The sequence below is a fragment of the Patagioenas fasciata genome, chromosome 14 (genome assembly GCF_037038585.1).
Source record: "Patagioenas fasciata isolate bPatFas1 chromosome 14, bPatFas1.hap1, whole genome shotgun sequence".
Classification (NCBI taxonomy): domain Eukaryota; kingdom Metazoa; phylum Chordata; class Aves; order Columbiformes; family Columbidae; genus Patagioenas; species Patagioenas fasciata.
In genome coordinates this window covers 7,444,491-7,471,014 of record NC_092533.1, presented here as the reverse complement: position 1 = coordinate 7,471,014, position 26,524 = coordinate 7,444,491, and the positions used below count along the sequence as shown (strand labels likewise).

General features: G+C 47.6%; 1 protein-coding gene across 1 annotated transcript in view; it reads right to left on the bottom strand.

Annotated features, from left to right (window-relative positions):
* Positions 1-24,628, bottom strand: part of MGAT4B (alpha-1,3-mannosyl-glycoprotein 4-beta-N-acetylglucosaminyltransferase B) — a 51,624-nt gene extending 26,996 nt beyond the window's left edge. The window contains exon 1 of the mRNA XM_065849055.2: positions 24,405-24,628. Within this exon, the coding sequence (XP_065705127.1) occupies positions 24,405-24,501 (97 nt within the window). The 5' untranslated portion in view covers positions 24,502-24,628. The remainder of the gene's footprint in view (positions 1-24,404) is intronic.
* Positions 24,629-26,524: the final 1,896 nt, after the last annotated feature.

The following is a 26,524-nucleotide window of genomic DNA, read 5'->3' as shown; positions in this document are numbered from 1 at the left end:
TCAGGTTTACCTAATGTCTTTAAGACAATGCACTGAGCCTTACAGTATGCTGCTTACCACCCCCAAAAATAGGTATGCTTCCTGTAGCCTAGGACCACAAGTCCATGGTATTTACTCTTAATTTCATGACTATTCCTGAAGTGCTGTTTAGTCCTGGCAGAGGACATTTCACGCTCCCTGTGAGCGGAGGCGCAGTTCACACCCCTCATTTCCTTCAGACATGTCTATTTAAATGCATTCAGGTTTTCAATATTTCACACACCGTTACCTTTAGTGGTGGTATATATCAGGTAACACTAATTGCTATGTGGGCTGCTGTGGCTCAGTTTTCCAGGCTTTCCACCCAGAGGAAGCTACATTACAGAAAGACTCAACTTGACATGTTTAGGTGGTACAAGGAGAATGGAAGATGGACAGGCTGCCTGCTGCGAGGAGGATAACCCTGCTCTCCTTGTAGGAACCCACGAGCTGCACCCAGCAACCAATGTCAGAGCCCATGGAGTTCTCCATGACAAAACAGTTGCATCTTACACGGCTCAGAAAGCACCAGCGCAGCTGTACGTTCTCACAGGAGCATGAGCAGGATGAGGTTCAATCGGGCAGTCTGGAGAGCAAAGTGCTGCAGCATTCAGCCGCGGTTTCCCCAGCAGCATCTCGCCGTCCCCAGCTGCTCCTTGGGATTAAATCAATTGATCAATTGGTTTTATACCGAGATGGGAGGATTTGCTGAGATGCTCAAACCAAGACACTAGCCATTTTAAACTTGGGAAGGTGTGAGGGGAGGACAAGAGAGAGCACAGAGCTCCGGAGGGGCTGCGGCTGCTTGGCAAAGGCACAGTGGGGAGAGAGGCTTTGCACAAGAACCCCCAGCACAGCTGAGCAGAGCCACAGCTCGTACTGAGGGACTCAAACTCTGCAAAATCACAGCAAACTACACCAGTGGGAGTGACCAAGTGCAGGCACTGACCCCACTCACTGTCCCAGGGGTGCCAGGAGGTCAAAACCCAGGGAAAAATCCCACTGCAGGGGGGCAAGGCTCAGCACAGCACAGGAAAAACAAGCAGCGTGACTCACTGTGATGGAAACTGCCCTTAAAACTTGCAGTATGAGTATTTGGAGCTCAATTTGAGCCCCTGTTCTCTCTGTACAAAGAGGTTTACTGTTGGACTGCAGTGCCTGGGGAGGCCATTTCTGTACTTGGGTCCTTTAGGTACCCCGATGCATCCGAACACCACTTCAGAAATCATCTCACCGGCCAGCCAGGCTGCTCAGCTCCTCTTCAAACATTAAGAGCTGTCATCTGAGCACATGAAGAAAAGCTTAGTGATTGATTCATCCTTTGGGGTGCCTTCATGAGATGTCCATAAAGCAAATCACCCTGAGTCCCTTGTTAATAACTTACCCTCATATCCAGCTCCCCAAAGCTCCCTGTGTATAGATCAGCTTTGTTACCCAGGATCACTGCTACGCACTGTGGTGAAAAAGCTAATCCAATTTTCTTCTTCTTTAGGGATAAAGTATCCAGAGAGGGCAGGCAGTTGGTCAAATACAGCAGCAATGTGGAAAAAGTGGAGGCAGAGCTGTGTCACCATCTCCAGCAAAGCCATGTCTGAACAGCAGCAATGCAGACAGGGGAGCCCCAGCTCTGCCATGGGCCGGGAGGAACCTCTCTTGGGGAACTTGTTATTTAGTTTCATGATCACGGGGAAAAAAAAAAATATATATATATATATATTATTCCATATATTTATGACTACAAAGATACTAGCAGAAGACTCCCATGGCCACCTCCAAAGTGTGATGAGAGCAGGGGCATTCTGACAGCCTTGCAAATCAGTACACTGGAATAAATATGAAGTCTTCCATAGAAAACTGGAGTAAGCCCTGGTAGTGCAAAGATACCGAAGGGATCCTGGATGCTGTCAGTGTGGGTCGGGTGTTTATTAGCCCTGTGTTGGCGCAGACGGGGCAGCCCTAAGCAGAGCTGTCAGTGCTCTGCACCAGCTCCCCGGCACGGTGGCTTTGCCTGGGTGCGCTATCCCTGGGCACTGCCCAGGAGTTGCCAAACCACTTCAAAAGCCAAAGCAGGGCCACAGAGCACTGCTTCGGCATTGCCATGCCCCAGTGATGTCCCCTCTCAGGACAGAAACGCCCTCTCTGCCAAACCACCTCCTGCATCCCTGCAGCTCTGGCACCACTCATTTGCAGCCCAGCCAGTGCACACTGACAGGAGCTATGTGTTCTGTACGTGTTTTCCCCAGGACAAGCCCAGCAGTTGTATTTGTGTGTGGCATATCAGGTTTCAAGGGGGGGCGGCACTGCTACACCCTTTCCCCAGCACAGATTTGGAAGTGTTGGACAGGCAGCCATGCAAGCACCCAGGAATGGGCAGGACACGAGTGCTAAACCAGCCATGCACACACACACAAATAAATTCTTTAACATCAGACAGTAGACTATAAAACAAAATTATAAGACCATATCACGGCACATGAAGGGAAATTCATTCTGCTGCTAATGTCCATAACATCCCTACTGTGAGTAACGGATATCAACTAACAACAGACATCCGAGAGTGCTAAAACGTGCACAGGTTTTCTTCTAAGCTTGTGTTGGGCACACTACTTAAATACAGTATTGCCAAGTATTGCCTCAACCCACAAGCTGATGTAAAATGCCCACATTTTAATAGTGTGATTAACCGTTTCTATAAATTACCAGGGTTATAATGAATTCTCAGAAAAAAAGAAAAAACAACTTGATTATTTCTTTGGAGCTGTGTTCCAGTTATCCACCAAGTTACTTTTCAGCTTAAATAAAAAGCAACTCCTATGATGGGTATCAGATAAGAAGTCAGACTAAATAATACCAGAGATCCTTTCCACCTTTGAAATACATAAACATACGTGTTATTTATGATCAGTGTACCACAGGGACTGGCTGATCCTCTGGAGCTGGAGGAAGAGCCAGATGATCTTCCAAAGGCAAAGGGAGAAAAGCCAGTTAAGTTTCCCAGCCAGAGAAATGATTTATGGATAGGAGCATTTTCTAACTTCGACTTCTTCAGCAAGGAGACCATACACGTCTCGCTGTTCAAAGGACATCTTGTGTGTATGAGCAAATTTGTCCAAATCGTTTTGGCTCTGGCCGTGGTAGTATGTTTAGTACACCATTTCCAGATGTGTTCTGTATCCCAGTCAGTCCGACTGCTGCCTCAAGCCAAGACAGTTACATAAGCTGCAAAGCTTAATTGGATTATTTAGCCCAACTCATTGGCCGAGAGGCAGCAGGACCAGGGAACTGGCCGGGCAGCCTGGGCAGGGCTCGCACCACCGGCTTGGGGGAAAGGGAGCATGAGCCAGCAAATAAAGAGTTCATAAAGCAAGACTGGCCTCCCCATCTCCCTCCAATGTTTTCTTATGCCTCCCACCCATTTTGCACAGGGTGTATCAGCTGGTATTTTAGTAGAGGTATGTTTTCCTATTTTAGCAATAAATAAAAAGGGAATGCAGCAAGCATTTAGAAGACACGAGCATTTCCTCTCCGCACTAATAAGCATTTCCTGACCATGCAGCTCCACAACATGGAATAACACATCCAGCAACTTAGTTTTCCCACAATAATATTTTCTTCCCAAACTTTGGCTGTTGCGGCAGCTTATTTTCCATTTAAGGGCATAACCCTGCTTGTGGGATAACCCATCCCAGCAGATCTTCACAGATGTAACTATTAGGGCAAAGTCCTAAAAAAAGAAAAGTGTTGCAACTATTCTTGGGAAGAAATCAGGAAAGAGAAGAGAGAGAAGCTGAGAAGTTTCCAATTGCTGTAGCTGTCAAAGTGTGCCAGAATGACTTAATTCCTTTTATTTTTAATAGAACTGGTTAGTTAAGTCAGAAGTTAACAGAAGTATATAAACTCACACTAAACTTTGAGCAGGTTGCCTGCTCCACTGCTTTAATAAAGGGTACGTGCATGCTTGAGAGCTACTTAAACCTTTGCCATGAGGCCCTGGATGGACTTCCTTTGGCTTCACTACCAATAATAACAATAAAAAAGCTGCCTGGCATCCTTCTGTGCCACTGCTGACAACATTTCCACCGCTCTCCACCAGGCAAAATGCCACGGATAAATTCACAGATTAAAACAACTGGAGCAGTACAACAGGCAGGAATGTGCTCAGTTCTGCTGGAAACGGCTACGCAAACACTGCAAATCACACGCAGCGCTCGGGCAGAGAAGACACCTCTCACCCGCCCCAGCTCTGGTCCCCAACACATCATGCACACAACAGACCCCCGAAATCCAGGGCTGCGAAGCTCTGCCGCCGGCATCCGTGCTGCAATTCATTATGAATATAGCCATGAATGAGGAGCTTCGAGTACCGTGGCGTACAGAGTAATAGTAAACAGCAGTGGTGACCAAAAAGCTATTTACAGAAGGATTCTCTGCTACGATCCCATGATTACTAGTTATGGAATTTTTTTTTTTAAATAAAAGGAATCCAAAGAAAGATTTCTACAGGGCACAGAGAGCCATACAATTTGTGCTCTGCTTGGACTTTGTAAATCAAAATCCAAGTGATGTTTACAGCACTCTAGCTGTTCCTTAAACTTTGTTTTTCTTTACTGCGTGCATTTTATGCCCTCAGCGAGCTGCAGCGTCGAGCTCTGCGTGACTGATGGGAAGCTGAAAGTCAGCACAGCCTGGCTGGGCAAACCGGCCTCACCCCACCCCGTTATCTGCACTAGGAGCTTCAACAAATTTGTGTAATACCCGGCATTATAGAAATGGATTTCCAACCAGAAGAGCAGTTGGCAGGATTAAACACGTGGAAAAGCACACGCACATAAAAAACTCAGGAGGTCTGCACATGAGCTAATGGAGCAAGCAGAGAATAACTGGGTATGCTCCCTGGGCGTGGGGACTGCTTCCTTTACAGCAGACAGTAACGTCTCATTACGGGAGAAACAAATACAATAAAGATGAATATTCCATCTACCCCTGGCTACATTTTAAGTGTTAAGCCAATACAAATTCTCAGGTTATATTTCACAAAAATAGCTACTCAAAAAAACCCAACAAAACTGCTGGCAGCGCAGCAAAGCAAATTTCATTTGAAAGATAAATCCTACATTCTTCATAGGCAGATGCGAAAATATATCAGGCTTTATCATAATGCCCCGTCCAAGAAGCAAAAGAAACCACAGAGTAAATTAACAACAAAAGAGTTGTTTGTTTTGCCCTTCTCCCTCTATATTGCTTAACTCAATAACAGACAAAATAACTAGCAAACCAGCAGTTACTGCATCTTATAAATACATGCTACACACCTTCCCTGCACCATGGTGCTCTGCAAAGTCAATATGGAACCGACACAGCCCTTTGGATCATCAGTAAAACACTTGGCTGGTGAAACTACAACGGATGCTGCAATTACTGTCATCACAAAATGACCATTCAGTTCCACTTCTCCACCGAGGCAAGACCGTACCAACCCTCCGCTAACAAACGCCGCCTTGTCAGGGTGTCTGGGCACGAAGGCGCCTGACACCAGCCAGCAGCTGCCAGGAGAAGATTGCTGGCAATTTAAGGACACGCTTAACGCTGAGCTGGACCAGGAGGCTGTAGCATCACCACTTCCAGCTGATAAAAGGGCAAGCTCAATTTACCTCCAGAGTTTTGTGAGAAGTCTCACAAGCCGACATGTGAAATGGTCTTAACACTGCCCTTTGGTGCAGGATTATAAATCTAGATCAGCATCGTCTTCCTGCCTGCAGCAACAACATCACGCTGAAGGAGAACCATCCATCTCTTACCAGGATGGGGTAGGGACCAAAGGAAGAAGCAGCATCTTTAATCAATTAAATCCCAGCTTAGTCTGAGCCAGCCCATCCTTGCAAAGAACATCCCTTGGTTGCTTCCCCAGACAAACAAACTCCCTGCATGCGAGGTGTTGAAAATGGAGTGCGGAGACATGCGCTGTACCCAGGAGCGTGCTGCACGCTTAAACACTAAAACCTGTGGCTCTGTTCACTTCCACACTCGCAGTTCTCACCTACCCCTACAGCTGGGAAGGGGATGGGATCATAGCCACAGGAGCTGGGATTGTCCCAGGCAGCAGCAGCACCAGGGCACTGAGGGTGGCCTCCAGTCTTGTGCCTCTTGCGATCCCAGGAAGACCTTTCTGGACCCAAAATATTTTTATTTAGGACAAAATTATTAATTATTAGTGGTAACTTTAGCTTAAAAAAAAATATTAAGTAGACAACCCCTTTTGCCCTACTAACCAGGGGGAAAATATATAAAAGAAAGAAACATGGTGCTTGGCAAGGCAAACTCTAACTCTAAGCAAAGCTGCAAACTCTAGAAACCTGCTGGCCAAAGTCTCTTGGATTCAAACACTGGAGGCGAACCCACACCAAAAAGCACCTGTTTCCATGGATCGTAGTTTGGAAGAAGAGCTTTGGCTTTTGGGACTGTTTATTTTTTTAAGTTGGTTTACCATGTATTTATTCCATCTATAATCTCCCCTTGCCTTGCATCTCCATTTTGAATTATTTATCATCAGGTATCACATTCATTTGCATACTTTATGAGGTGCAAACCAAATTATTAGTCATTACATATTACACTTTCCCAAACCATCTGTGCCAGGCTCTGCAGCAGTTTTGCTTTGGTTTTCTCTAATACTTGGGGGGGAAAATCCAAGGAGAGAATATTGGATTTGCTGGAAACAGAGTAAAATAGTCCACATGCTGGCTGACAGCAAAGCCTTATTACTCTGTTACAGCCATGCTCCGCAAGGAACGTGCAGGCTATCATCTTTGGTGTAATTTAACCAGTCATACAAATTGCAAGCAGTATTATTTCAAAGACCCTTATTTATTGATTAGAAACAAAGTCCTTATCCTCTTCCTGCTCCCTCCTTGAGTCGTGCTGATTGCACACAATAGAGAGCTATCACTTAAAGAGCCAATTAAGCCAGCTCCTGAAAGGTAATTGAATAGCTGAAATTCTTAGTGCAATATTATACTACATTATCTTGATTGCAACAAAGAAACAAAGCAGTCAAAGCAACAAAAATTAGAGAATGAGGCACTTGCCATAGGTGGGAATAAAGAAATTATGGTCCCATTACCCAAAAAAAAAAAAATTATTTTCTTCTGTAGTTACTTCTGACCTTTGCTAGAGGTGTGAGAAGGAAAAAACAGCTTTGGTCTTGCTTATTTTCTGCACTTGGCAGGACTTTATGAGGGATCGGCTGAGGTGCTGACTGGGCACAGAGAGCGGGGTTGGCCACGGTGCCTCCACCACATCCCTCCCCAGGGGGAACCCAGCGTCTGCACATCCCGGACTCGCACGGAAGCTTTGACTAAAGCATTTCTTGTGGCTGGGGCTTTATGAAGATAGCACCTTCTGTACGGATTCACTCATGGAGGAGTTTGTCTGATCCTCTGGCAGAGCCATCAACAGACCTTCTCTCTTCTGCCCTCCTGGATACCTTCAGAAGTACCCAGAGGACTTTAGATCACCATAACCGAACAGGGCTAAAGCAAGACTAAGAGTTTGAAACCTGTTGGGAAGAAGGACATAGCTCCAGTCCCTTAGAAAAACCAAGCTTAAACAAACAAAAAAAAAAACAGAGAGAGAGAAAAATTGATTGTAAGCCTGCCAATACTCAGAAGTTATATAAAATCACTCATTTAAATGCAGTAAAAAACCACATCACAAACTGAGAGCAGAGCCCTCATGAACTTGAAGACACTGGCTGTACATAGTCAAAATTCATCATCAGTTTCCGAGGAGCTGCTCAAAGTCACAGCACTCAGGTTACAAAGCATTTACATGGGCACATAAAAAGGAATTTTTTCCAAAATAGGAAAAGAGTGATCACTAAACATAAAATCTCCCTCTTTCTTTTGTGCTGGCATCAGACTCTGGTGTGACCTACCACCCCTGTCCTCCTGCCCCTTCATCCACCTGGGTTTCGACAGCAGCAGAGTCAATCCACCCAACGTCAGAGCAAATTAATGGCCAACTGCTGCTTTCCTGGAGCTGCTTTGGCACCGTCCGCCTCCCCACACGCATATTTTGTCTGGCACAAGGAGTCTTGCTGAAGAACATTCAGCTGAGTGGGGCGAGATGCTGCGGCATCTCAGCCCCAGGGACATGGATGCCTTCTCCATACCACAGCGCTCAAGGTCCCTGCCCCAAACCCACAGACTTGCCATCCCAGTACAAGCACAGACCTCCTGAAGCAACCCAATAAACGATATTTCTCTGCCAGCAAATGTGCCAGCAGAGGAATGCAAACCCACCCTCCCTTCTGTAGACATGGCTTCTGTCTCTGGGGAGCTGCAGGAGGGATGGTAAGAGGGGGGTTGCAAAGGGATTTATGCACCTTCCAGGTTGGGAATCCCTCCTGTGCCTTGATTTCCCACCTGTGAAGTGGGCTGAATGATACCCACCCAACTTTGTAGAGGGCTTTGCTTTTAATCAAGCCATGTCTAGGAGCCCAGTGCCACCACCCTCACCGTGCTGCTCTGGGGCATTGGGACCTGTCAGTCTGAACCAAAACAGCCATTAATCCATTCAGAATCTGGCAGTGATGTGTAACTAACCCCTGAAATACACATGGTACCAACATTTTCCACCACACACCAGAAATATGGCATTAGCACACACCACTGAGTCCTGCTCAAACTTCTGCCTTATTCATTTTCTTGTCAGTTGCTCCTCAGTTTATTTTGCAATTATTTCTGCAATTCCCACTGAAAGATGGGACACAACTTAAATAACTTGAACAGTCTTTACCCAAAAGAAGCCAGAAGGCAGTCTAGGCACTCAAATATAACCCAAGAGTCCCAGTCCTCAGACAGTGCTCCATAAAATGGAAGCTTCAGTTTTTTGTAATTCAGCAGACTGAAAGCTCATCAAATACAGCAAAGCACCAGCCTCTCTCTGGTCGGTCTATACTTGAGACTTGTTATATCTTTTCAAAAGCTCTTTTCAGTTACACAATCAAAAAATCCTTAAGGACTATCTGTAGAACAGCTCTAAAAGTTGTTTGTACTTTCCCTGAGAGCTTACAGCAACTCATTGGATGGAGGAGCCAAGAGAACAAATATTTCACGGAGCAGCCACTGCACATAAATTTTGCCCCCGACAAGATGCACCATGAATACAATTACACCCTCACATCAACTACTGGTACACTCCAGAAACACTATTCATGGAAAACAAATAAATAAACAAACAAACATAAGCTTGGAATAAGGACTTATTTGACATTCTAGCAAGCCACTTCACCTTATAATCATTATTTCCTGAGACACGTTGTGCCGCTTCGTATTCCAATAACACCGTCGTGTAACCGCACAGGTACAAGGGAAGCGTACAAATCATGTCTCGCAAAACAACTGTTGGCAGAGAGCAGGATTTGTGTATTCATTGCTCACCACTGAACAGTTACATACATTTTAATTCTGACCTCAAACACAATTTGGACGACAGCAGACGTTTCCTATTGCGCAGGCTTCCTTCGGATGAGAGTTAATACGCTTTGAACATGGCAGCAATGAAGAAAGGGATTTAAACAAATATTTTCTGATTTCTCTCTAAGCTTGATACTGCAGAGGTAAAAATGAGGGAGTACTAAACTGAACAGCTAAACCCGCCTCACCCAGCCCCAGCTCTGAATTCAGACCAGCCCAGCAAGCCTGCACTTCTCTGCCACCAATGACACCAGCCTGTGTCGAAAAGAAATTAAATTGTTTTAATTAGGTTCTTCTGGATGTACCCTGATGTAATCGAGGAGAATATGCCTCTCATTTTAGGCTGCTTAAGTTCCACCCAAAAAGGGGGCACGCTCCTCTGCAAAACGCTTCTTCCTCCCCCCTTGTTACCCTCTGCATCTTGCCCGTTACTCTACATTAATAAGCAGATCGTTATTTCATCAGCCACAATCAGAACCTTCCATAAGATAAGATCCAACTGCAACTTTACATTCACATAGCTGCCCATACTGAAGAGCCCTGAAATGCTCTCAACAAGTTGTACGCACAGAGATCATCTCTCCAGCTACCAGCAGAATGGGCTTGGGAAATGACAGCTGCTTAAATAGTGCACACGCAGCAGAGCAGTTTAAGGGGAAAAGAAATACTATCAATAATTGAAACCACAGCAAGAAATGTAGGCAGAGCAGAGGGAAAGCGAGCATTTCAGAAGAAGCTGGCAGCGGGAAAAGAGAAAAGGGCTTCTCCTGGAAGCCAAACTGAACAAGAGTGCACACACAAATAAATCCACACCTTCTCACCTGTGCGCTACGTCACACACCAGCAGACAAAAGACATTTTTGACCTTTTCTGCACTGTTTGGCAATCCAAATTTTATGCAGCTACAAGTCCTCTCTTGCCAACATCTTCCCCTTTCATCCTCTCTAATGAATCTGTAAGTCTGATGCAAATGACCGCCATGCTCATCCCTGGCACTGTGTCAATCTTGGACACCGAACGATGCTGATGAATAGATGTGGATTTTAAATGACCAATTCTGCCACGGACGACTGCCGCACCTACACAGACCCACTTCTCCTAGCCCAGCCTTCCACGGCGAAGCTGTGTGGAGGGCTTCCCGGTGCTCCCAGCACATTCAGGGCACGCCAGAGGATCCTGCTCTTGGCCAGGGCTTCTGAGCACCATGGGGTCACCATCAAGGGTAGCTGCACAAACAACCACCTTTGGTTTGAAGACTTTAAGAATAATTAACCAGTGCTCTGGAACAACAGATGAGTGCTTGAAGTTTCAATCCCAGCAGTAAAACACCTCCTTTGATGATCACAGCTGCTCTGAAGGGCTAAAGGTTGTCATTTTGCCTGACCTTTAACTATTACAGCAATACTTCCTGACCTGCATTTTAGAAGTTATGAACCAAAGCCCAGACACACGAGCTAAACAATCTGTCACTGTCTTGACAGATTTCCAAAGAGATGTGAAATACCTGCCTTTCTCAAGTGACTCACATGATGCACACACATAGCTGCACAGGCATCCAGAAAAACACACCATGTCTCTCTGGGTACAACTCACCCAAGCAGGAGATGGCTTATTATGCTTTATAGAAGTAGCATTTGGCACAACAGCTCCAGTCATCACTTTGTCACAGCACAGGGTTGAGGATAGGATACTTCAACTTGCAACCTAGCTAACAAGACACCTTTAATGAGGACCAAGTAATGAGATTTCTTAGTGAGCCTGATATGCACTGATATCAAGAACCAGGTAAAAATCCCCATTAAAATTTCTGTAAGTCAAGAGCATGTAGGAGGGCTGGTTTTCTCAGAGATATGGTGGATAACTTGCCTTACATTGCAGTTCATCGATTTTTAGGGGTCAACTGCCAGATCTCGCCGGACTTCTCTTGCAGAATACCAGTGGTATTAGGGCAAAAGCCTGTGGAGGCACCACTGTTAAAGTTCAGCCCTGTTCCTAGAGCCACAGGGCTGCTAACTGTGACCAGGAAATGAAGAAACCTTGATACTGACCCTTCTGTGTGAGCAAGTCAGTTTAAGAGCTGTTGTTCAAGGAGCATGCCACCGAGATGAAAGGTGACCACAGCTGCTGAAGGTGACTAATTTCTTAATGAGCCTTCCAGGGGGAGCAAGGATCCCACATAGGGATAAGGCAAGAGCCTTATCTGCATGTGCCTAATTGCATACCAGACACTGTTGCAGCCTACCTGCCCCACATCCAAGCCTGCTATGGGAGAGCTGCACTTCAGGTACCTCTAAGGACATCCTCCAGCTGGGACAGGCAAGACACAGCTCATGGTGGTGTGAACGGCAAATCTGGTATCAAGAGCAACTTCCTGTCCACAGCAAAAATAGACATGTCAGCTCCTTGGATCTCAGTGCAAGATTGGCCCTCGTAAACTCTCTGTGCCACACGAAGGAGGTTGGAAATCCAAGTCCGCCTTGGACAGGACAGCATTTCTTGTTTGACTTCTCATTCAAAGGAAGCAAGCCCTTCTGTACTTCCAAAATACATCTGAACCTTAAGTGTACTGCTGTGCCAGCATGAAAAGATGGGAACCTTCTGATTTGAGAGGGTCTGCTCCTGAGAAGCCACATCTGGGCACTCTCCACGTGGTGATCACAGTATCACAGTATGTTTGGGATTGGAAGGGACCTCAAAAGATCATCTAGTCCAATCCCCCTGCTGGAGCAGGAACGCCTAGGTGAGGTCGCACAGGAATGTGTCCAGGCGGGCTTTGAATGTCTCCAGGGAAGGAGACTCCACAACCTCCCTGGGTAGCCTGTTCCAGTGCTCTGTTACCCTCACTGAGAAGAAGTTCTTTCTCAAATTTAAGTGGAACCTCTTGTGTTCCAGCTTGATCCCATTGCCCCTTGTCCTATCATTGTTTGCCACTGAGAAGAGCCTGACTCCATCCTCATGGCACTCACCCTTTATATATTTATAAACATTAATAAGGTCACCCCTCAGTCTCCTCTTCTCCAAACTAAAGAGCCCCAGCTCCCTCAGTCTTTCTTCATGATGGAGTCTTTCCCCAGCAAGACAGCTGTGCACAGCCTCTGTCCTTCAGCGTGCCAAGGGACGGTGCTGACTGCCCGTCCTCCTCTTCCAGCCGGAGGATGGCTCGTGGGCAGCTCTCCCAGCTCGAGTGCCCAGACCTGGCTCCTGTTAGCGGATGCAGAGCCTGGCTCACCAAAGGATGCTGCAGCCGGTGCAGGCATGTGTAAAGCTGCATAGAAACAACGCTCTGACAGCTGCCAAATGCAGCTGCCTGCAGCTGCTGGGGGATGATGAAAAACCAGCTGCTTCTTAGAAGTGCATTTCTGTCACCCACACCTCCAAACAGCAGATTTCCTATGACCATGGGGCCGTAGAGAACAGAGATCCCGTAACGCAGATCTTTGAATGCTGCTAACTGATCTAACCCCATCCAAATGTCACGGTTGCTGTCGATACAAAGCTGTTCCTTTCTCTTCCTGCCATCCTTCACTTCACCCACGGGGCATCCATTAGGTTCAAACACAAATGCAGAAAAGAGCCTACAACAAGAGCCTCATTAACTGCCTGTACAACTGGATTTGTCTTGGAGCACAGTGCCGTCCCCCGCACTGCAAGGCAGAGCCCTTGCTGGCCAAAAAATGGATCCAATTAAAAAGTATCTTACATACCTTGATACTACAAGCAGATCTTCTGTCAGACTTAAACCAACAGCATTAGCATCTGTAAAAGGGGAAAAAAAGCCCAGGAAGTCTCCCAAAACAGCAGACCAAATGAAAAAACAAAAGGATGAATGAGGTTTCAAATTCATCCTGGAGAAAATGTGTGTCACATCTTTAACCAGCTGTAGGGAGGGGGGAAAAAAGAAACATGACAGCATAGACCAGAAATCAGTGTTTTTAGGACCAACCAGGTAGATAAAAGATAGATGATCACCAAGTGATGATGGCTATTTCGGAATCAGCAAACTTCTGAAAACGTCTAGTCAGCTTTAGCGTTTCATACATGGGTGTCCACACAAGAGTACTCTCCTGAAAGGACAGGATTTAATGCAGTCAAGATAATTATCTAGATCCTTCTTTATCCCATTAGTGGTTTTCATTCGCATCCTGGAACACCATAAGCGGATTGTTCAAGAATTACTTGCCAACCGCTGTTTCAATCCCGATTGGAATTATCTTTATACCTTGGTATGAAGAAAAGAGATTACATCCCTGGCAGGGTTGTTGCAATGCCCTCTTTTCTGAGGCTTCTTTTATCATTTTCATTCTGCAAGGTGATGAAAAGAATCAGAAAACAATTGTCACGGACACGATTTTGCCTTCTCCATGTGTGTGTTCAGGAGGAGGAGGAGACGCTCTTCCTCCCGCATCCCCTGCGGGAGATGCACCACTGCACCTGCACGGGGATGAAGCTCAACGGGACTTAGTCATCAAATTACCCAAAAATGCTCCCAGCTCCCTTTTGTGCCACAATCCACTAATAAAACAACAAGGATGAAACTGTTAAAACCAATTAAACTAATCACTTGATGCAAGAGAAAGAAGTGGGATTCGCTGCACTAGAGATCCCAGGGGCGTATGCTAAATGTCGCGTTCCACGCTCTCCAGTAATACACGTCACTATGCAAACTCAGATGGAGATAACGCCAGCATCACTTGAACAGCCAACACAATCCCTTGCTTCAAGGCCTAAAACAACAAGAAGACAAAACGCCCCTCCTAGCCACTCTAACCGCCTGCCAGCTTTTGTATTAAAGGAAGAATTACATCTCCGTCCAGGTGCAGCAAGGACACGGCTCATCTCCCCACGGGCACCCACGAGTCTGTCCAGCAGTGAGTAAAGATGCCTGGACAACACTACAACTATCCCTCCTCCTTACAGAAACACAAGGAGGTAGGTATTCAGACCCAACATGAATAGGAATCCACATATTTTTTTAAAAAAGCATACTTTACAGCTGTGTAATGAGATCTGTAGGAGAGTTATCTTTATAAACAAGTTATTAAAAGGGGAAGGAGGGACACAATAATAGCAGGTGCCAATTATTCAGCTCCCAGCAGAGACTTTCCAATTTCTCACCTTCCCCCAAAGCAAGATGTGCGGCTGTATGGCAGCACATTCACTCGCAAGTGTAACACCCTTTCGGAGTGGTGCTTCTCTCCTACAAAGCAACGCTGCATTGCTGCCTTGACACCACCGCAGAGGGGCAGCCCATTTCCCCACCAACCCTGCACCAGAGTCGAGACCAACACAGCATGAAATTACTGTAACTTGGGAAGAGTGAAACAGGAGAAAGCAAATAAAGTTATGTTTTTGTTTCACTCCTCCTGCCAACAGACAAATTTGTGAGCTAATTGCGACAGCTAGGTTTGCGTCTCTGCAAAATATCTGCTTAGTTTCAGGAACAAAACACCGGTAATGATTTTGTTATTTTAAGACAGCAGCATAGCTTCAGACAGTAAATGTCCACATTGCGACTGGAGCCATCAGAGAGATTCCATCCTTTGAGGCAAGCGCACCGAGGTAATGATTAATATTACAAAAGTAATCTGAGCCTTTAAAATCATTATTTCCAAAATCAGCAAATAATTACTAAGGCCTTCAGCAATCAATACCCAAGATAAATAGACAATTAAATTGCAAGAGAAACAGAAGAAAGTAGTTAATATTTGCCAAACACAAGCCAAATACACTTTTTCATGGTAACCAAATACTTCCAGTAAATAGATATTTGAGCTCAGTGGAGAGGCACTTTCAGAAAGTAATAAATTAATCTAATAAAACAGACAGACAGGGTGGAACCAGACAGTAACGAAACACAAACTGATCTATACAGAGCCAACCCACAATCCATGTCCTGATTACGTTCATCCACCATTCTGGGTCCTTACCTCCCCCACCCAGGTCAGCTCTTAGCTCCGGGAAAACAGCGTTTCACGCAGCTTCCCTGGCACGACCAAGCAGAGAATTTCAGCCATCAAATGACGAAGTTTGGGCTCAGCTAGAATTTGCATTTCCAATTTTTTTTCTAAATACCTCTTGCTCCTCAAAGTCGGCAAATTAATCTGCCTCTAAACGCGACTCTTGCTTTGCCGTGCATTTGGTCTCAGCTCCATCTGTGAGGTGCAGGATGAGCTCTCGCTGCCGGGCAGCACCAGATGCCCTGTGCGAGCGTCCCCACAGCACATCCCCACCCTGGAACCACCCGTTTGTCCTGGGGGGCTGTGCCCTGTCCTGCCATCGCTCCTGGGACCCCGAGGGACTCGGAGCAACCCCTGGCACCCAGTGCAAGGACCTGCGCTGTCTCCTGCCCCAGGCAGCCCAAACTTTACCAGCTTCCACCCAAAACCATAGCTTGGAGTCACTGAAGCCACATGATTAGGTGAGCATCTGGTAAAGTTCCTCAAATAGTGGATAACGTGAACTGGACAAGAAACATGTGAGATGATGTCCATCCTGGTCATTTTCTGCATCATCAAAGGAAGAAGAAAGAGAGGAAAATGAGGGAAAGAGAAGACAAGGAGAAAAGATATCAAAGTCAGCTCTGGAGAGAGCACAATGAGAGATGGCACGAAAACGGAATAGTTTAAACACAAAAGGCAAGATCAAATAAAAGCAAAATATCACAGTCTAGGCACAGAGAGGAGGGAGGGGAGACCACCACACAGTTTTCACCAGCTTTAATTGAATAATTTATATGTCAGGTACTTGTCTGTGGTAATGGCTGAATCTGAAAGTTCAACATCATCCAGGTCCATCCACCCATCAGCCAACCCATACTGTTCACATCCAGCATGAGAACGTGCTGTGGGGACACCGCACAGCAGCTCTGCTCCCCAGGGCACCCATATCTGGGGCGGAATACAGCAATTTAGTCCTCACTCAGAAACTTTCCCAGCTTCTTCTGTAGGAAACTCTTCGCACTGGCAAGGTTGGTGTTGCTAATATCCTTTCACTAAAACAGGCTATATAAACATGCAGCGCCATTATACATACCTTAAGTAGCTCATATCTCAGTATTGGAAGGGTTTGTTTGATTATTTACAAGGGCTTTTAAAGGCTACACAACTTTTTTTGGTACCACAGGCCTCCTATCTAATCCATTAAATTCCTTTGAGCAGCGGCAATACATAGAGGATTTATTGCAATGTATGTACAAGTAGCAAGTGACAAAAATAGGTCTCCAGGTTAAACCTTATTTCCAGAAAGCTTTTGTTGTTACAGGGAGAGAAGAAAAAGCTCTGCGCTCTAAGGCAGTCTTGCAAATGTGATCAGGATGGTCTAAAGCTCATGGAGGAATAGGTGTGGACCCGGGGCGCTGACACAAGCCAACTCGTGCTCTTGCCCCAGTTCAGCATCCATCCCACTACCAACAAGTCCTGAACCATCAGTGCAGAAACTACAGTTACAAGTAAATGGACACTGCAACACAACAACACTCATAATGAAAATAAAAGACAGGTGGAGATTAATTTTTGCACAGAAGCTTCTTTAAAGACTAATGATTTACATTTTAATGCTCCTGCTGTCCACTTTAATATCAGCAGAAATGAAAATATCTTGCACAAACGTGTCTAGTCACTTCAAAATACAAATTAACATTTAGGTAAGTATTTCTCCTGTGCATAGCACAAGAGGGCTGGAATATTTAAGATTTACGGTAGTCACGCCAAGGCAGGGCAGGCAGGAGGGAGGATGGAGTTATGGAGCTGTCTCTGTGCTTCAGAGACGCATCTACGCTAATGCACGGATCCTGGAGACTCACATGTGGCTTGACTTGGGGACAAAAGCAGCAGAAGCAGCCAGTGCCACAATTAACGCAGAAAGAGATGCTTTAAAACAGAAATCTGCCCTTCCCTTGCTTTGCAAGAAAAGCTTGATGTGAGTTTAAAAACAAACCCAAGGGCATCGCTGAATAAAAAGCCCACTACACTTCAAGTCACATAACAAAGGCAGAAGAAGATGCATTTCCCTCCACCAAACACAACAGTCCTCTCCCTGAAGCAGGAAGCCGTTAGGCAGATGCTTGATTGGCACTCCTCAAAAAGCTTCTCCTCCTATCAACGCTCACCTGCCAGCTCCCCCAAAGCCCCTTCCTTATTTTCATAGTTTCCATAATCCTTTAATTTGACCAGTGACTTCTACCACCACAGCAGCCCTCTCCAACCACGGAGCTCCACTGAGCTACACCAGCCTCTTGGGCTTTGTCTCGTGGAAAATAAAACATCAAAATTACAACTGGCATGATAATGATACGGAAAATCTTCATGTGAAACATAAAGCTTCATCTCCAAACCTTTCAGGCAGGTGGCTTGACCCCAGCCCTGCAAAGGTCTCCTGCAAAGTGCTGGGTGATGTGGATCCCTGCACCAAGCCAGACGCCCCAGGATGGATATTTGTTCATGTTTCTTTACACTATGAACTGAGAAAGTGGTACTTTGGGAACTGGTTTGGGTGTTGTGAACAGACAACGGCAGATAAGCTGAGCCTACCCGCAGGAGCCTGCTAGCAGCCTTGCCCAATCTATTGTCAAAGCAACTTCTCCATCACTTAGCAGCTTCAAAGCTTTCTGGAGATGACTGGCAGCTTCACTTAAACCAGCTAGCTATAGATGTGTTTTACATTAAACACTAAATGAATAATCAATGAACATTCAGGATATAAGCACAAATCAATTATTTGTTTAAGATGAATCAAAGGGAATCACAAATTAGACAGGGTTTTGTTCTGTAACAGAAGTGAACCAAGAGAAGTACTTGATGTGTGTGTTTTGACCTGCTCTGCCCACTCCTCTCCTACACACTGACTCAGTCCCTGCTGTCACAGAACCGCATCTGCGTCCTCCAAACCCCTGTGACAAGAGATGTCACTGTCCTCAGAGACCCAATGGGAACAGAGGCATGAAACCAGCCGATTGACTTTCCTAAGACTGGGAGGGATACGGCAAAGCAAGGACCCAAATCCAAGTATCCTGTGTGTGTGAGCACTGTCCCGGTTAGGAGAAAGCCTTTTTCCACTTGCAGTAACTTCAGCTCTGCCACACAACTGCAGCTCTGATCGCTGGGGCAGCAAGGGGACACGGACAAGTGCACGTGCAGTACAAGTCAAGAGCCCAGCTTAAAGACGTGACAAAAACAGCTAAGAAACAAAAACAGAAGTACAGGTGACTCCAGAGAATGAAAGATGTATTTTGCTAAATGCATATCAATAGATTGTATAGTGTCCCTCGCTCTTGGGATGAACTTGGTCAAATCGTATGCAGGATAATTTTACAAACGCTGCTGCATTCCAGCCACCAATTACACACAATGCCTGCTGAGTGTCACACAGGCCATGTAAAAGCTCTCAGAAATGCTCCTGCACATCTTCTTATTTGCCATGCATTTTAATGACAGACTTCCAGACTTCATGGTTCCTCAGCCAGGTCCCTGCCTGCACGTCCTCAGCCATCAGAAGCACATGCTGGGTCTATTACCAGCATCTCTCCTCCTAGTAAATATTTCCAGGGGTTGCAGTGAAATGAGCCCAGCTCAGACCATGGCTTTCACTCTCACTCATCCAGCTGCAGCCTGTGCCCAAGGCCTCCAAGAAACTGTAAAAACCTCAAGTCAAGCTGGCGCAGGTAACAGTGAAAAAGCAGCGGGAACCCCCAGGTGCCGCAAGACACAGGTTGTATTTAGCAATATCAGAAGCTTTGACTCTGCTGCTGCTAGAGTGGATTAGCGTTCATGGCTTTTACGCATTACATAAGGAGACTTTGTAAACACGCTCAGAGGAATTTCTCTCCGGGACAAAGTCTGCTTCCCACAAAGGACGCCCCAAGCGAGCGGAGCATCCTGCTATGCACGGCACTGAACAAGCAATATTTCTCTATGGAGATGCTGCCCGAGGCTGCCCGGCTGCAACTGGCACCAGAGCAACGTCCCTGCTGCAGCTGGAGCCCCGCAATCACCAACACCCCGGCATCGCGCTCCCCACCACCTTCACAAGTCCAGGGAGAGACCCTGCGCTCAAACCTGCACCGAGACACCTGCCCGGGATGGGCAGTGAGTCCTTCAAGGAGTTGTGCACATTGAGTCTGAAGCGCTTTCACAGCACCCATGGGAAGAACAGTTCCCACAGGACAAGCATCCAAAATACCGCACGGTCAAAATGATGGTAGGGCTGTGAAGCCACTATGCAAAGAGCAACCACACTTTGCAGGCAAATCTATAGGTATGGAGGTGCCCATAGCTGCAGTTTACAATGGAAATCTGGAGCTGTCTGGCATTGGTTAACTATAAATCATCAAAATTTGAGGGGGGAAAAAACCTGCTGGGAGAAACCTGCACCGGCAGAGTGGCTACAGAGCCCACCCCAAGCTACACAGCTGTACCAAATCCCAAGCTCAAAACTCAGCTCTTCCAAGAGGTAGCACATTGGGAGCCTCCTACAAGGTTCACACAGGTTTAGAATTTCCTATTTAATAAAAAACCCAAACACTTAAAAACCAAATATCCTGCAGCATTTTTGGCTCTGGAGTAGGCTCCAAAGGGAAAAGAGAAGGGCTGGAAAGACAGTACATTGCTGGTCAATCAGTCAAGATAAGAACAAACATCATGGATAAGAACTGAACAGTTTTCATCATTGGAAAGGAAAAAAAACCACCACAATTCAATTGAAGGTAGGTTAAATTGTTTGCCTTCATCCCACCTGCACCTGTGACTTATCTAAAGTCATGAAAGCTGCTCGTTTTTACTGAGCCCTCAGTAAAACACCCCCTATAACACCCACACTGGACACCCTACTGGCCAAGCCTGCCCATGCCTTCCCAAAGGCTTGATCTGCAGGTCGCCTGCCACAGTTAAACCCTGCAGGTCCACCTTATGACAGCAGGTTACAGAAAAGCTTCTTCCAAGGCAGCTGTTTTTTTTTTTGAGTTACACCATACCTAAACCTAAAATCGGCAAAGAGAGAATACTGAATGTTGGCCAAGGCACCCACCACCATGATGCACAGCACGTGGTCCCCCTCCAAACCGCCCCATGATGCTGGACATCGGCCACCCGGGTGACTGGTTGTGCTATTTGAGGCTGTCCTGCTCTCCTCCTGCTCCAACAGATTATTTCAAACCTCATTTATAATTGGAAAGAGGCAGCATCTGGTTTCGCAGACCACGAGGTCAGAACTTTACTAATAACCACAGCACAGCAAATCACCATTAGTGGGTAAACAAACCCTGCACTGGTCACAGAAAAGCAGCTCTAGAGCTGATTTGACCTGGTTTATTTTCATTCGACTAATTGTTTTGTCCTCCCAACACAGAGCAGGAAGACAAACAGGCTCTGCTATGCTTTACAGGTGTTTTAATATCATTTTATTCTCCATCAGATGCAATGCAGACACCTTGCCACCCTTCCCCAGAATGCAATGATATGAGGAGCTTAAGCTCACTGGGAATTGTCTCCATGTGCAAACAGGGGATGGCTAATGTTACAGAGGACTGGCAAACACAAAGCCTGTCTTTGAAAAATAAGGGGATGGGGATAAAGAGGATCCAGGAAATTACAGAATAATCAGTTTAATTTCAGTTGAAGTACCTAGAAGACAAAGAGGACTAGAGCAAGGGCTATCCTCTGTTTACCAAGAACAAATCACATCAAACCTATCAGATTTCTTTCTTCGACAGGGTACCAGGGCTTGGAGGAAGGGGAGCAGAAACAAAGATTTCAGGGAGATCTCTGACAGTGTCTCACAGCACATGCCCATAACGGAGGTAGGGATGCAGGGGCTGGACTGAGCCACCTGCAGGTGGGTACAGCACTGCTGGGAGGACCACCCTTGACCTGGTCATTGCTCTTTGAGCACAGACTGTGGGGACCTCACACAAGTGGGTTCCAAGAGAACCCATCCCAGATCTGACACCACTCAGTGTTTTCATCCACGACTCAGATGATGGCAGAGAAAACACGCTGATTGACTTTGAAGGCTACACCAAGCTGAGATGGACTGCAAGCCTGTGCGAGGACAAGATCAGAATTCAAAACAAGCCTGACACTTTGGATGAAGCAGTCTGGAAACAAAAAAAGGACACAGTTCAACAAGGCAAGCGTGAGGTAATGCGGTTTGGTAAGAATAATTAACCAGACAAATACAAGATGAGGAATGGAAAGCAGGAAAAGTTCTGGAGATGAGTGGCTACAGGGTCAATGGGAAAAAGCAACAACAAAACAAACAAACAAAAAAACCCCAAACCAAATAAACAACACAAAACCCCCAAACAAACAAAAACCCCAACAACAACAAAACTGTGGTAAAAATAAAAAGCAAACACACTGGGATGTATAAACAGGATCATTATATGTAAAAGACCTGAAGTAAGCCCTTATTCTTCAGTGCAAAAATAAGCAGCAGCTTCACTCCTGTATCACAGGTTAAGCATCACTCCATGAAGGATGATGGTCCAGAAGAGAGTAACAATTGCAGACCAAGAATACGTGACCTAAAAAGAATGATCAAAAGAACCAGCATGGTTCAATCTATACCGGGAAGGACTAACGGGAGATACGGTAGTAACTTCCAAATATCTAACAGGCTCCTGCAAAGAAGCAAGGAAGGAACTTTTCTGCCTGCGCCCAATAAATGGAAAAAGAAGAGCAATCATGAAACCAAGCAGAAGGAAAAGACATTTTTGTTCAGATCATAAGAAAAATCTAACGGCAAGGCTGTTAAATGTCAAAGAGATTGCCCAGGGAGCTCAGGCATCTCTGTCATTGGAGGTTTTTAAGAATGAATACAACAAACATCTGTCAGGAAGAGGTTGGTAATCACCGATCCTGCGTAGGGGCAGGAGATGGACTGAATGACCTCTCAAGGTCTTCTCCAGCTCTGCACTGAATAACAGCCTGATACGTAAATGACCATAATAGCCGGAAACCTGCTGTGCTGACACAGCCCGAGTTACTTGTGACCTGGTGTAGTGACTGTTGTTTGCAAGTGACAATCTGTTGCTGCCAGAGGAAAACAAGTATCTCAGGGAGGGTCCTACCAAGAAGGACAGGGACAGTGGTACCCAAGGTTATTATTTTGGCACTTGAAGAAGCAACGTGGAAAAGCTACTAGTTAAATATTAAAAATGAGTCAAAGGATGGCACAGTCCAGAAGGTACAAACTACCTAGCAGGGTTTGCCACCCAGGAGTGCCTGACGGCTCAGAGCCCGTGCAGCACTGCGTGCTGCTTTCACTTCATTTTACAGGAGGGAGCTGTGAGCAAAGCAGCCGCCCAGCAGTAACCACAAGAAAGCAGCTCTCCAAGCGCCCCTCTGCCCCTGCACCACTTATCACACACAGCCTGGCATTTCTGGCTGAAAGTGCACACAGCAACACTTGGTTGTGCAAATATTTTGTCCCGTTAAAAATCCTATGAGCAGAAGATAACTGACCCACCAGTGATACCCCTGTGTTACAAATGCCTGTTACCCCAACCTCTGTGGGAGGCAGCTCTGCTGAGATTTAAACCATGTGAGCAGTCTGACTGGAAAGCCCTTCAGCAGATGAACGCGGCAGAAGAGCCCCAACAGCTGCCTTCCAGGTACCTGCAGCTGACAGGAGATGACACGTCCCAGGTGCTCCCACCCTGCTGCCAGGGAAGGGGTGGATGGGCTGGACGGGCACCTACATGGGCTCATGTCATCCTGCCCATCGGAGCCAATAAATCTTCCCCCGGTGCTGGCCCACCCCTGGCACCAGCCTTGCACCACACGCAGGTTGCACCTTGTGATCGTGCGTGGTGTGCTGAGCGATTGCAAAACCATCAATCAGGTCACGTCTTACACTCAGCAAAAGCTGCTTCTCACCTGTAGCAGGGAGAGATGCTTGCATGGCAAATGGGAAGAAAGGGCTGGACGGCTGGACCACCCCCCTTTAACGACTTAGAAAATTGCAGGAACTGGAAGAGCTAAGTGACTAGCACAAGCGCGAGAGGTAGCGCACCCATACACGAGACAGATACACAATTCAGAAGCAACTAGCAGAATTGTCCTTCAGGCCAGAATAAATCCTATGCGCTGCTTTAGCGAACAACAGGATGGGGAAAAGAAACTAATATGTTGTCAGGAAAAGCCAGCAGCGAGCAACTTTGCGATATCTCTGTGGGATTCCTCTGCAGCACTGGCAGGATGGGGCCCTGCACCCCTGCTTTGCAGCCGCCTACTTGGTACAAAACCAGCACCAAGTGCTGAAGCCAGCAGCCCTCACACCCGTCCTACATGTTCTTAAGTTACGGGTCTCAGCATCGAGCCACAAGAGCTGCGCATGGTGCAGGGAGGGCAGGACTGCTCCTATTTCCCCTCACCTCTAGTTTGCCCTGATACCCTCCAGCCCAGCGGTTCACCTGATTGCTGGCATCACCACCTCCGCACCAGGATTTAACCTGCGTGGTTCCCATTGCCCACGAACATTTTCGCCATAAACTAAGGGGTGCAAAGAAGTGCATCCCCAAAGAGAAGCGCAACGCAGCCCGGCCAAGACACCAACCCGCCCGCCAGTCCACAGCCCCCACATCCTCCGTGGGCGCCCAAAGCCACAGCGCGCCCCGGGGACCCGCAGGGACCCCCGGCCCCTCCTGCCTTGCTGGGCACGGGCACGCCCGCACCGGGCGTTCCACGGGTCACTGTCCCACGGAGACTGGGGTGGGTCTGGGGCGCACAGGATCCCGCCGGGTCCCGATCGTAGAGGATGCCCCGGGTTCCGCAGGATCCCCCCAGCTCCGGATGGCACCGGACGCCCGAGGTTCAGCCGGGCCCGGCTCCCGGAGCCTCCCCCATCTCGACCCCGGGCGGCACCGCTGCGGCCGTGCCCCGGGCGCCCCCGGCGGAGGCGGCCGAGCCTCCTTACCTTTGTGCCCACCGAAGGCGCCGTACCAGGAGAGAGAGAGCAGGGCGCACAGGCAGCCGAGCAGCAGCGTGAGCGCTGTGCCGCTGCGGAGCCTCATCGCCTCCTCGCCGGCGGGGGCGGCCGCATGTCCCGGGCGCGACGCGGCCTCAACGGCCCCGGGGGCCCCGGTGAGCGCGGAACGGGACGGAACGGGGCGCGCCCCCCGCCCGCAGAGAGCGCCCGCGCCGGGCCGGGCCGGGCCGCGCCGGGCGGGCGGGCGGGGCTAAAGGGGCGGGGCCAAATGGGCGTAGCCGCGGGGGCGGGGCCAAAGGGTGTTGCTGAGGGGGCGGGGCCAAGGGCGGGGCGGCAGCGGGCGGAGGGCGCCCCCGTGCGGGGAACTGCGGGGCCGCGGCGGGCCGGGGGGGTGTGAGAGTGTGAGTGTGTGTGCGCGCGCGTGTGTACGCGCATTCATGAGTTACATATATAAACGTAGATACGTATATACTTGGTTCGTCCATATATCTGTATACACACCTACCTGTGCACACAAATATATCCATACAAAGATGCATACACAGCTATGGGTGCCTGCAGGGTCTATGCATGTGTGTGTGTCTGTGTGTGCATGCCTGGGTCCATATGTCTCTGTGCATGTGTCTGTCTGGGTCCATATGTCTCTGTGTGTATGTGTGTGCCTTGTTCCATACGTCTGCGTGTGGGTGTGTGCACATGCATCTGTATATGTGCATGGGGCTGCGCACATCTCTGGGCACGGGGGTGTGTGCGTCAACCCTCACATGCAGGGTGTGCGTGGCCCCATGTGTTGGCATCTCTCTGCGATGGGATGTATGGAAATTACTCCCAACACCTGGGGTGTGCATGGGTGCCTATGGATGGGGGTGTGTGCTCTGGCCCTGTAGAATCATAAAATCATTTAGGTTGCAAAAGACATTCAAGATCATCAAGTCCAACCATTAACCCAACACTGCCAAGTCTACCACTAAACCATATCCACAAGAACCCCTCTACGCATCCGTTCAACCCCTCCAGGGATGGTGACTCCACCACTTCCCTGGGCAGCCTGTTCCAATGCCTGAAAACCCTTTCTGTGAAGAAATTGTTCCCATTATCCAATCTAAACCTCCCTTGGTGCAACTCAAAGTCATTTCCTCTCATCCTGTTACTTGTTACTCAGGAGGAGAGACTGAATTGCCCTCTTGCTACAACCTCCTTTCAGGCAGTTGTAGAGAGCGAGAAGGTCTCCCCTCAGCTCCTGTTCTCCAGGCACAGGGGTGACCCCATGGCCCTGCATACAGGGGTGTGCACAGCTGATGGGGGGGTGTGCACAGCTGGTGGGGGTGTGTGCACAGCTGGTGGGGGTGTGTGCACAGCTGGTGGGGGTGTGCAGCACGAGGTTGGGGCGCAGCAGGCCCATAACCACACAGTGCATATTTGCTGCCATTTCTGCAGTAGCAGAAATGGTTAAGGGAATGGTTAAGAAAACAGCATCTAATGTCTATTGAGAGAAAATTAATGCCGGATGAATATCGCAAATGGAAGCTGCCATCTGGAAGGACATCATCACTTCTCCAAAGGACCTGGCATTCAGGGGTTACAGCCTCAAGCAGCTTGGCCGGATGAAGGACAGAAGAAATCAGATTTTAAAATCATTTTGCTTGTGTTTTTTTCCTGTTAATGGCTCCAGATTTATTTCTTTATAGACCACAAGGAGCTGTACAGCGAGGCTGGCTTTGAAATGCTGAATTTATGTGCCTCTGTTGCCTGAACTTACTTCTGCAGTTGTTTGTGAGGTCAAACAGGAGGTGGCAGCTCCTGTGCTCCATACACGGGTACATAATTTCTCCAGCTAGTCATCATCATCCATTCCCCTGACCTCTTTCAGTAAGTAAATATTTCTCAGACATGTAAATATTGTAGCACTGGCTTCCAGAGATCAAAGTCTGTTGTCTGAAATGTTTGGGTCAATTAGAGAGTGCCTGTGCCAGAGGCAGGAGTAGCGATGCAGGCGCTCGGTGATGCTTGGCCACAGCCTTAGTGCTGGACCAGGCATCATGTGGGGATGTGCTGGGCTCTGTGGGGACATCTCCTCCAAGCAGTGCTCCAGCAAACACGGGAATCCT